Source organism: Gorilla gorilla, chromosome 15 (assembly GCF_029281585.2).
Source record: "Gorilla gorilla gorilla isolate KB3781 chromosome 15, NHGRI_mGorGor1-v2.1_pri, whole genome shotgun sequence".
In the NCBI taxonomy this organism is placed as follows: Eukaryota; Metazoa; Chordata; class Mammalia; order Primates; family Hominidae; genus Gorilla; species Gorilla gorilla.
The window spans coordinates 70,042,399-70,054,734 of NC_073239.2; the positions used below are offsets into that span (position 1 = coordinate 70,042,399).

The 12,336-nt window shown below is 31.7% G+C and overlaps 1 protein-coding gene across 8 annotated transcripts in view; it reads right to left on the reverse strand.

Moving 5' to 3' along the window:
- DDHD1 (DDHD domain containing 1) overlaps window positions 1-12,336 on the reverse strand; it is a 106,480-nt gene that overhangs the window by 47,975 nt on the left and 46,169 nt on the right. For 2 of the 8 annotated variants that reach the window (XM_031001904.3, XM_031001905.3), the window contains exons 2-4: window positions 8,669-8,842; window positions 8,017-8,037; window positions 1,245-1,346 (exon numbers count right to left, since the gene is read on the reverse strand). In XM_031001904.3, the coding sequence (XP_030857764.3) occupies window positions 1,245-1,346; window positions 8,017-8,037; window positions 8,669-8,842 (297 nt within the window). The remainder of the gene's footprint in view (window positions 1-1,244; window positions 1,347-8,016; window positions 8,038-8,668; window positions 8,843-12,336) is intronic. The other 6 variants (XM_055361400.2, XM_055361401.2, XM_031001906.3 and 3 more) reach the window with 3 other exon arrangements.

Sequence of the window (12,336 nt, forward strand, 5' to 3'; positions counted from 1 at the left end):
TGCATTTCTGTAACTGGGGATATGCTTGGTGAAAATGAGGCCTTAAAAAAATTCCAAACCTATTTTCTTTAGGAATTCATAAGCCCCAGGAGCCAGGGAATGTGTCTTGACCATTTCTTACATATCCCTAGCACCAAACAGAATGTCCTATCACAGTGTCTGGCACATACCACAAATACAGCAATGTTTGTGGAAGTAGTGAAGAAATTGATATAACATATCCATCAATTCATAATTTGATAATTCTTACGTTTTGAGGGCCTTAAGCTTTTCCTTTATAGCTCTGGTATATAGGTAGGAAAAATTAACATACCCATCTTCAGAAAGCTAAGTACCTTCAAATCACTATGCTTGATTTATTTTCTTAAAATTATTTCAAGGCAAAATATTATCTCCCATTTTACTTACAAAAATACAGAGGTACAAAGAGACAAACTGACCTGCCACAGAGTTAGCTACTGGCAGAGTCTAACTCTTCTGATTTAAAGATGGGATGAAAATAACCTCAAGCTAAATATAAAAAGATATAGCTCTGGTCAAGATGTATGATCATAAGACATTTTTATGAAAACCTATGCCCCACTAGGATACAAGTACATTATGAGGAATTGTACTTCTTAGTTATATTAAATGTGCAACTTCAGAAGTTTATGAAAAACCAATTTATATTTTACTTACCTGCCACGGCACATTACTAACACTGTACACCAGATCAAGATTCAATTAACATAATAAACATAAATTATATCTTCGGTTCCAAAGAAAATAATGTATAAGGTCAGCTTTTTAAATAAAAGAGCTTTTCATAAACTAAAAAAAATCTTTTGCAAGGGTTTAACAATCACTTTTCTAATTACATATCTGATCCATGCCACTACTTCAAGCTCTTATATGTTTCTAAACCACATTTTTGTTAAAATAGTTGTCAGCAACAGATGCTTAAAACGTTAAACTATGAGATCAAGATATTTAGAGACGAGTGTTAAGCCAGAAAAATTCTTTTCCTCTTTAAATCATCCATATATCATCTTAAACCATTTTAATGTTGGGGAACATCTGAATATCCTGTTACTGGACTATACACACTGTTTACCAATATTTATACACATAATAAAGTAGCAGTAAACAAACTAATACAATGGACACATTTAAAAAAAACTAATAATTTCTATGCTTTAAATGCAACTGAACACTATAAGCCAGGAATATAACTACATGGAGAAATAAAACTACAATTACTGTACCTTGGGAACGCTTTCGTTTAAGACCTGTCGCATCTGTACTCTCCTTATATCTTCTCCATTTGAACAGAGAAGGGAGGGAGAAGGGAGGGAGGTGGTAGACAACTAAGAAAGCAAAAACACTGAGCTTCAAAGTAAATTTTAAATGAGATTTGCCATTTTGCCTTTTTGTTCTAGTATTAACTTTAAAAAATGAGTTGTATTTGAAAAACATTATTCTAAATGCTTCATTTATATGATTTCTAAGAATCAGTAAAGCAAAACATTAGTATAATGTTTATCAAATAGCTGCTGTTACTGAAAGAAAAAAGGCAAATGATATCTAAATTTATTAAAAACAACTGTGATTATCATGTTTAATGTCTTTGCATAGAAAGAATTTTTTTAAAAAGAACATAACATTTTCAAATGCCAAGAGACTTATAAACTCCATCTTTACAACACAAAGGTTATTTACTGTCACCAAATTTGTGACTGACATAGCCAACAGCTGATGTACAAATTGAGAATGCAATAAATAACATTTTACATATCTAATGCAACCTTCCTGAGAAGATACCACAGCATACATTCTACTAGATGCTTTCCACTGCTGAAGTATAATGGAACCTTCCCCTAGGGAAAAGAAAAAAATTCTTTTCTTTGAGAAAAGAAAACTCGAACTCCATTCAAGTTCTTAAAAGACTTTAAAAAACAAAACTTTTACTAAAAAACAAAAATCAAACTGGAAGCTCTGCTTTTAACTTCGCTTTTGAAAAGACTGTAATAAAATAATGAAAAAAGTCATTAGTAAAAATGTATGCTGTGACAACTTGTAAGCACTAAACAGACAACATAGAGGAAAGCTAGGCACAGACTTGATATTTGGCAAATCAGTAGATAACCTTAAAGTCAACATTTTCCCTGTCAAATTTTGGTAGTTATATAAATTTCTTTATATTTTAAGTAAGCAATTATTTAAAAGTTCACTTGAACTTGAACCTTACAAATTAGTTTCTCACCAGTTAATAAATTACAGGATCTTTATGATTAGCTCAAATTCATGTTCAAATACATTTGATTTTCATCCTCACTCCCTTCTATATTAATGTGACATTCAAAGGTTAAATACTGCTCAAATACAAAAATATTTAATTCCTGTTTTATAATACTAGAAATGTAACAAATCTGTTGAATATGCAGATGTAGTATATGCAAAGATTTGTGTAATAAAAGTAATTGAGAAATGCTTACAAGACACAATAACTATATCTATATGTAATTAGATGGCTACAAAAACTATAAACTGGAACTAAAAGCTGTGCTACGTCAGGATTATAAAAACATTTCCTTGTCACAGAGAGGTAGAAAATGACAACTGATGCAATTTTCTTCACTGAAAATGTTTCTTCTTTCATGTGCCTTCTGGTCAGTTACTGAGGAGCAGATGTACCACTTAGACCAGGAAACAGTTTTAAACAAAAAATTCATTAGGAAAAAGATGCTAATATATCAAAGTAAATCAAACTGACACAAACTTGAGACTTTACTGCTTGAAACAAAAACTAGATTTTGTAGATCTGGTAGTAAAACTAACGTGAACCAATTCCATATTATTAAATATTAAAAGAGAACGAAATGGGAAATGTATGGACCATTTGACCATGTTTTAAAATTATGTAAACGCTTTCGGAAAGCTAGCCAAGATACACAAATGAAGGATTTCTTTTCTAAAAGAATAGTATAATTTAAGGATTAAAAAAAAGACAAACACCCCTACACACAGAGAAACAAAGAAAAAAATTTTTTTCATCCTCCAGAGAAACATATTTAAAACATTTTCACAAAATTAAACAGACATGGTTCTTTCTTTTCAAATGTAATTCTTATTTTCACTTGAAAGTCATTTGCTTTATTTATTACACATCCTGTAGCATACAGAGCTTAACTTTTTCAACCCAAAGCACAGAATTAGGGGTACTATGAAAAGTACAGTAGAGGAAAAAAAGAGTTTACTATCGATCCAAACAAAGATCACTGTTAAAGAAAATTCAAGTGCCAGAAAGCACTATTTAATTTTTTTTAATACAGTTTTAGTTAGAAATTCTTACATAGTATTAGCAAAAGATGCATAACCTCAAAACACAACTGCAAATGCTAATTTATTAATGCTAACATTTAATAAAAATTAATATGTTGAAGTCTTACATAGCAATGAAAAAGATTTAAAATACTAAAAATATTTCCAATAAATTTCCTTACTATATCTTAAAGAAACTTTCTGCATTATATAATTCTGAAAGCACAAGAGTATCACAAAAGAGGGTTACTGCTGCTGATGACATACTAATTCCTACAACAGAAAAACTAACTTTTCCCTTTAGAAAAGCTGGCAACCTGAAAAATTCCAACCCCAGGGAAGCAGTCTTACACATCTCTAGAAGGTGAGCACCCCTCCATCTTTTTAATTGAGCTTTGAAATGCTATGTTCACAGTATGGGGTATATTTATTCAGCTACAGTGATAGGAATATACACTTCATCCACCAACTTGTTAAATGTCATAAATCTTTACAGAGACACCAACACCTGTGCTGCTATGGCACCTGAAATTACCTGGAACAGTAAAAATTCCAATCTTTTACTTTCAATTTATCTGTGATTTTTATAGTCAGGTCTTGCGTTCTTAAACAATCTGTCACTTTGCCTTTTAATTGGAGTATTAATTATCTTATATATACAAATATATTTATATTTGTTGTTATTGATATGGGTGAATAGGTCTGCCATTTTTCCATTTATTTTTCTCTTTGTCCCATCTGTTTTTTGTATCTCTGTTCCTTTTTCTTGGTTTATTTTGGGTTAATTGAATATTTTTTAGTATTTCATTTTAATTCCTCTACTAGACTTAAACTTTGTATTTTGGAATAATTTTAGACTTAACAGAAAATAGCAAAAATAGTACAGGGAGCTATGACATATCCTTCATCCAGCTTCTCCTAATGTTAGCATCTTGCATAACTATAGTATAATTATCAAAACTAAGACATTAACAGTGGTACAATACTATCAACTAATATACAGACTTTATTCAGGTTTCTCTAGTTTTTCCACTAGTATCTTTTTCTGTTCTACGATCCAATCTAGGGTACCACATTGCGTTTTGTTGTCATGTCTCCTTAGTCTATTCTGTGACAAATTCCTCAATACTTACTTGTCTTTCATGACCTTGACACTTTTGAAGACTGCTGGTCAGTCAATTATTTTGTAGAATCACCCTCAGTACGAGTTTTCTCATGATTGAATTGAGTTTACTCATTTTTTGGGCAGAGTGATGTGCTGCACTTACCCATTCAGTTCAACCTATTTTTTACTGATTACTATGCATGTTTGGACAAATAAGATGTAAAATGAGTGAAACACTAATCCAGCAGTAGATTTAAGTATTAATGTTTACCAAATTACTTGTTGACGTCTTGATTTCTATTTTTATGTTTCATCCCAAGTGAAACAGTAGGCTTTCATTTGTTAAACTGCTAAACATTTTCTAGCCCAGGAGGTAGGGTAAGAAGAAAATCAATTTTCATTTTAACTCTCACAGAGAACTAAATTTAGATTAAAGTATCTAAATCACAAAGTCATTATCTCTTTGTGGGTTATCTTTATTTGTATGCTACAAAGAGTTACACAGTGTACCAAATTTTCATGTTTTTTTAATTCAATGCTCATTTTGAGATTAGTAAGGAAAGTTAATAAGGAGGAAAAAATTAAATACAGTTGGCACTCCTGATCTGCAGATTCAACCAACCACAGACCAAAAATATTTGGGGAAAAAAACAATAAAAAAAAAATTATCAATCAAAAACCAACACAGTGTACAACTATTTACATGGCATCACATAGTATTAGGTATCATAAATAATCTAGATATTATTTGAAATATACAAGAGAGGGCTGGGCACAGTGACTCACACCTGTAATCCTGGCACTTTGGGGGGGCTGAAGCAGGAGGAACACTTGAGCCCAGGAGTTCAAGACCAGCCCGGGCAACATAGTGAGACCCTGTCTCTACAAAAAATTTTAAAAAAAAATTAGCCTGGTGTGGTAGTGTACACCTTCTTGGGAGGCTGAGGTGGGAGGGTCCTGGAGCCCGGGAGTTAGAAGCTGCAGTGAGCTGTGATTATGCCACTGCACTGAGGCCTGGGTGACAGAGAAAGACCCTGTCTCCAAAAAGTAAAATAAAATATATAAGAGGATGCTCATAGGTTACATGCAAATACCACTCCATTTTATTAAAGGGACTTGGATGTCCTCAGATTTTGGTATCTGGTGGTGGTAGGGGGCACCTAAAACCAATCCCCCACAAATACCAAGGGACGACTGTACAGCTAATCTGTTTGTGGCAAGAACAACCCTAACCAAACAGCCAAGGTCAGAAGAAAAAGGAATTATTATTTATTTTAATGTCCCTGAAGGCAAGAACTATTAGTTTCTTTGATATTCCCTAGAGCATTTAATAAACATCCCTGAATATAGTATTTTAAAATGTTTTAAATTATTAAATGAGGTTTTTCCAGAAAGCCTTATGTGAATAATTCCACTGCATTGTGATTATCTACTCACTTTATTCCAAATATCTTTTCAGAATATGTAATATTGACTGTCTACTACTATGTCTTCTTGTACTTACTCTTTTGTAACTGTTTTCATCTGTTGGCTTTGTCTACTCTAATAGGCTTAAAACTCCTTGAAGGTAGAAACCTTGTCAATTTCTTTCACAAAAGTGCCTATCACATTACTATACATGGCATCATTCAAAATCTGACAATATGAATAGTCAAGGCTTTATACATGAGAAAATTTAGGTGGAAAGGGTATTTTCCTCCCTCAAACTAATGAAGTATAAAATTTCAGAAGCTTAGAGGTAACAGTAAATTAATTAAAAAGATTATAATATTTTTTAGTCTTTGTAGTTACAAATTTGAATGATTTTCCCAACAATGGTAGCTTTTTGGATAGCCAATGTTCTTTCCTTAAGACTTGTTATTATTTTCAAATGTACTACACAATTTCCCATAATTTTCAAAGCCAAATGTAACAAGATATAAATATATGTTTAATACTGAATAAAAATAAAGTGACCAAAAATTATGACAAAGATATGTTCAGTTGAACATCTTTGCTAATAACAGAACATGCTGAATCTTATATGCCACAGTACATTATAAAAACAAATTTTCTTCTAATGAACCTCAAAGAATCATTTTTGAAAGATTACAATGCAAAAGTGTTCTAATAATTTAATAATTTTCCATTACTAATTAAAATTTTACTACTCCGTGTATATCCATAAAGATAACAAAAAATATTACAATATCCTAGAGATTGCTACCCTAGAACTGATATATACACTCACACATACACATACGCAAAGACATTCTAAAAAATGTACTCACACAAATAAACCATCTTCTTACATCAGTCTTATTTAAATTCAAACACTTTGAGAAAAACTGAAGTATCTTGCTACATTTAGCATTTAGGCAGGAAGCAGAAGTAAAAAGGACATATTAAATTCTAATTTTTATTGTAGTAAAAACAATAGAAACAGGCAGAATCTAGAGAAGAAACAGAGCTGATTATTAATCTCCACAGGATGACTTAGCAAATGGAAAAAAAAAGTTCTGAACACAGAATGAGAAAGGGGAACCATCTACTTGTATTTTTCATACTCATCCTCTTTCTCCTCCAAGCTCCTGGATTTTTTTCATGTGTTAATAATAAGAAATTCAGGTGGCTAAACTGGGTTTGTGATGGTGAATTGACATTTTTGAGGCAGAAGACTTAGGGGAATTAATAGAAGGAAAAAAAAATCTGGAACTCAGACTTCTCCAATGGCAATAAGATTATTTTATGATAAAAGGTCTATCCTTCAAATACTATGAAGTAGACTTTTGAAATTATTCTGACCAATATTGATGAGAAGTTATAAAATATTTCAGTCACTACCATAAGTCACTACCATAAGATCACAGATATGTAAAACTTGGTATTTTTACAATAAGGAGAACAAAGTATTATATGGCAATCTGTAGAAACATACCTAGGGCTCTTACACTGGGCTGCTCCTTATTTATTGATATGTAAGAACCTTTAGTTTAAATTTTACAGTGAAATAAGGACATATTTGATTCTACCAATTAGGAAAATATATTTAGAATTTCCAGAGTATGGTATCTGGCACATAAAAGACAACTATTATTATATAAATTTGTTAGCTTTAATTGCTAATTTATTCAGAAGTCACAAGTTTCCTCAGTTATGTAGACTTTTAATCAACTAGATGCAAATGATATTTTAATTTGATATAAGCTAAACTACACAGTTTCCTTGCTTGTGACAAATGTATACATATGTTCAGAGAGGTAAGAGAGAGCAAAGAGTGGAAGAGAGAAAAAATATGGAGTGTTACTAACAATAAGAAGAAAAAAATCCCCTGCCAACTTAAAGCTTAGTGCTGACATTAATTATGTTATGTAAACAATTACTTCCAACCACATAATTCGTTTTTTTCAAGCTTCATTCTGTAAATTACCTGATCAATATTGAGTTTTTCTGCTTTAGAGATGTTTCAGGAGGGGAAGGGAAAAAATCAATTAATATTTTAATTCACTAGATTCAGTAGAGCTTGCCAAGAAACCTCCCAAATAAAGGCTAGCATGGATGAAGAAACGGTTTTAGAAGAAAAACTTCAGACAAATCTACAAATTCTAATCTACCTGTACAGTTATACTCACCAGAATAGTTGATCCCACTGCCTGCAGTAAATGGAACAATAGAAGTATTTTTAACTTTACCACATATTTTGAAGTTTACTCAAGATTTAGACACACAATGAAAACATGGCAATCTTAGCTACTATACAGTATTTTTAACTGTTACAAAAATATGCAAGTGCTGAATAAAGAAATGTAAGGAGTAGATTGTTTCAAATTAAAACTTGATACGGTTTTCAATAGGGGATAGCTAAGAGATACACAAAGATAATTAAAGATTTTTTTTCTGAACTTCAGGAAAAGAACATTGAAATATTAATGAAACTTGTCTTGATATAACAACAAGGAATTTTTTGGTTAAGTTCAATTTCCTTTGATAACTAAAAAATTACTAAAAAAGATTAAATAGGGAGTGCACTGTAACAATCTGTACATTTATAGTAAACTGTGTTAATATCATGACAGTTACCATACATATTAAAATAAAAATTGAGATAGTTCAGATATTTATAGCAGTTAATTTTTAAATTCTAGAATAATCAAATGTTTAAAAAAATCAAATTTTCTAATTCTAAACCTCCTGAATTATTATGTCAAATTTACAAACCACTCTAAACTTTATCAACAACTTACTTGGTTTGTAGAATATATTAAATGTATCAATTGATCTTACCATCTTTTCCATCTATGGATTTTGACACTTCAATATCGAAATTTTCCTGCATCTGCTGGCCCCTAAAACAATTGAGATGTTCTTGCTCAATTAAATTACTTTCTTCCTCTTCTAGAGGCTGCCAAGTGCCATCAATAAACCACTGTCCACGCATTACTGGTATTTTATCAGCCTCTGAAAAAGAGAAATCACAGAATTATACACATTTTAAGATTCAACTTCCCCAAAAGAGACACAGTATCTACAATCTTATATTTTGCTACTGCTGTCACAAAAACAGATTTTCATGACCCAATACAATCATCTCAACTTTTATTTGTGTTTATTTATTTTGAGATATTTATCTTGCTCTGTTGCCCAGGATAGAGTGCAGTGGTGTGACCACAGCTCACTGCAGCCTTGACCTTCCAGGCTAATTTTTATATTATTCTGGTAGAGATGTGGTTTTGCCATGTTGCCCAGACTGGTCTCAAACTCCTGGGCTCAAGAGATGCGACCACCTTGGCCTCCCAAAGTGCTAGGATTACAGGTATGAGCTGCTGCGCCTGGCCCATTTAAAGTTGTAAAATCCAGATTTTGAGCCAGAGTGTATCATATTCTATGGCATATAGTTTTACTTATATTAAATTATTATGCCTAAAAATCACTTTAGCACTAGAAAAATAGATGAGCAGCTACGTATATAATTGAGACTCTGAGTAACCAAAATTAATAGGCTAAGGGTTTGTCAAAACGAGTTTCATGCAAGGCTCTGATGATAGTTCCAATGTCTTAGAAAATATTAATATAAAATCCAGAATAGTGTTTAGAAATAGTGTGTGTGGTAGTAGTGTATGGCACTTTTTAGAGCTGCCTTGGAGACTAGAGGCTTCTAGTACATATACAGGATAAATGAAACTATTATATTAGTAAATATTTCATCTACTTTAGGGAAAAAAAAATCAAGAAAAACTTTCTTGGCTAACTTTTGATGAAACACTATTCCTAGAAACTCAAAACTTTTAGTTGCTATTTAAAATAAACCACAACTGTCAGCTAAACTATCTTGAATTCTTTAAAACAATTTTTTAATAAAGCAAAAATACAATAAAAATAACAAAACCCTAAAAGTAAAAAGCAAAATGAAACAAATGGATCTAATTATGTAGAATGCTGGTGGTTTAATCATATAAAGAGAAATTATTTCAAGTGAATTTAAAACTCCGTCATCTGTACATACATATTTGGAAATAAAATATGGAGAGAAAGAACTGCAAACATCTTAAACCTTTTGCAATAAGCATATTGTTAGTAATACTATTTGTATTACTAATTTGAAACTGTAGGTTAAGATGAATGTATTAATTTTATTAATATCATTAGGAACCTAGATTTTAAGCATAAAACAAAAGAGATACAAATATAAAAATCAAATAAATAAAAAAGCTTGTAATCATAAATTTTAATTAAAAACTTCAGTATGGACTAATGATGTGTTTTCTCTTTGTAAAAATGTCCTAGTAAAGGCCTAGAACTGAAGACAAACCCAGTATAAGTGAAACTCCTAATATAAAGATTGTGAACTATAAATATCATTTCCCATTAAAAGAAACCAAGAGTCCTTGAAAAAAATGGCTAACTTCAGGTTTGAGACAAGAAATATACTAGATGATCTTGAGACATCTTGTCATACCAGATTTGTACTGTGATGTATTTAAAATTTTCTATTATGTGTTTCTATTGCTACTTGCATTCTCCTATATTCTGCTATAGTGATTCTGGTATATTTAGGTGTTTGCTGTGTCATTTGGTACCTAGATACTAAAAAATATTATAACTTCATTGTGAATTATGGCTTTAACCATTATAAATATACTCTGTCATACTGAATAGTTTTTGCCTGGATTCTACTTTGTTTAGCAAACTGGAAACTCCTGATTTCTTATTTTTTCCATTTGCCTGTAATATCATATACATTCCTTTATTTTTGATGGTTGGAATCACTGTTTTATATGTCTCTTGTGTAAGGCATAGAATTGGGTTTTGCTTTATAAAGCCATCTGAACACCTTTTTATTTTAATAGATGAGTTAAGCCCATTTATGTTTACTAATATGATTGACATATTTGAACTCAACTCTATCTTTATAGTTACCATGTTTGTTATTCATACTTATTCTTTTTTTTCCTTTATGTGGTATTTCTGCTATTTTTTTATTTTTTGTACTTTCTTTTGGTAGTTAGGAAAATTTTAATTTTTTGTTCCAGTGGTTCTCTCTCTCTCTCCTGTGGTGGTGGTGGTGGTGGTGTGTGTGTATGTGTGTGTGTTTTAGAGTAACCCAAATCGACTTTTTGCTTACTTTACCTTTTATTATCTGGTCAATCCATTTAAAAGGTATTGTATGACTCTCACTTATTACCTATATTGTGGAGAATAATCTTAATTCTTTGTTCACCCACTTATTTTTAGTTTTATTCTTTTTACTTTGTCAGAACATATAAAAATTACATCTATGTCCCCAACACTGTTTTAAGTCTTGGATCTACATTTAAACATAGTAAATTATCACCACATATTTCCTAAATTCTTGTATGTTCAAACTGTTTATCTGATACTCTAAAGACAGGTTGGCTAGCTTGTGCTTTATTTCTTTGAGTTTTTAAAAATGGTGCTCTACTGTAGCCTTCCTTTGAATATTGCTCTAGGTCAGGTGCAGTGACTCATGCCTGTAATCCCAGCACTCTGAGAGGCCGAGGCAGGTGGATCACTTGAGGCCAGGAGCTCAAGACCAGCCTAGCCAACACAGCAAAACCCCAGCTCTACTAAAAATATAAAAATTAGCTGGGCATGGTGGTGCATGCCTATAATCTCAGCTACAGGAGGTTAAGGCATGAGAATTACTTGAACCTGGGAGGCGGAGGTTGCAGTGAGCAAAGATCATGCCCCTGCACTCCAGCCTGGGTGACAGAGTGAGACCAAAAAAAAAAATATTGTTCTTAAGGAATCTGATGTCAGCCTGATTTTATTAATAATATAATCTTTTTTCCCCTCTCCAGAGGCCCAGGAAAAAAGTCTTTAAAATCTAATAGTTTTACTAGGCTATGACTCAGAGCTGTTCTGTATTAATCTGTCCATGATGGGGCCTTTTAATATGTAAAATTTGAAATTTCCTATTATTTCTGAAAAGTGTTGAGTTATGGTTTAATTAGTTCTGTTCTAGTGATTTGCTTTTCTTCTTTAGGGACTCCAATTTTAAGTATGTTAGGTCTTCTTTTGCCTGTATTGAATTTAAACTACTTTTTACATTCTCTTGGTTGTTTTCCTTCCTTTTATCAATGGCTCTTATTAGATTTTTATTTGAATCTATTCTCCACAGGCACCTTGTAATTAATATACAGTAGTCCCCCCTTATCTGTGGGGGATACATTCCAAGACCCCCACTGGATGCCTGAAGCCTTAAATAGTATTGAACCTTATAATGTTTTTGCAATATATACATATTTATGATAAAGCTTACTTTATAAATTAGGCACAATAAGAGATTAACAACAACTAATAATAAAACCCAACAATTATAACAATGTGCTAGCACCACCACTCTTGCGCTTTGGAGCCATTATTAAATAAAATAAAGGTAACTTGAACACAAGCACTTCAAAACCACCACAGTTGATCTGATAACTAAGACA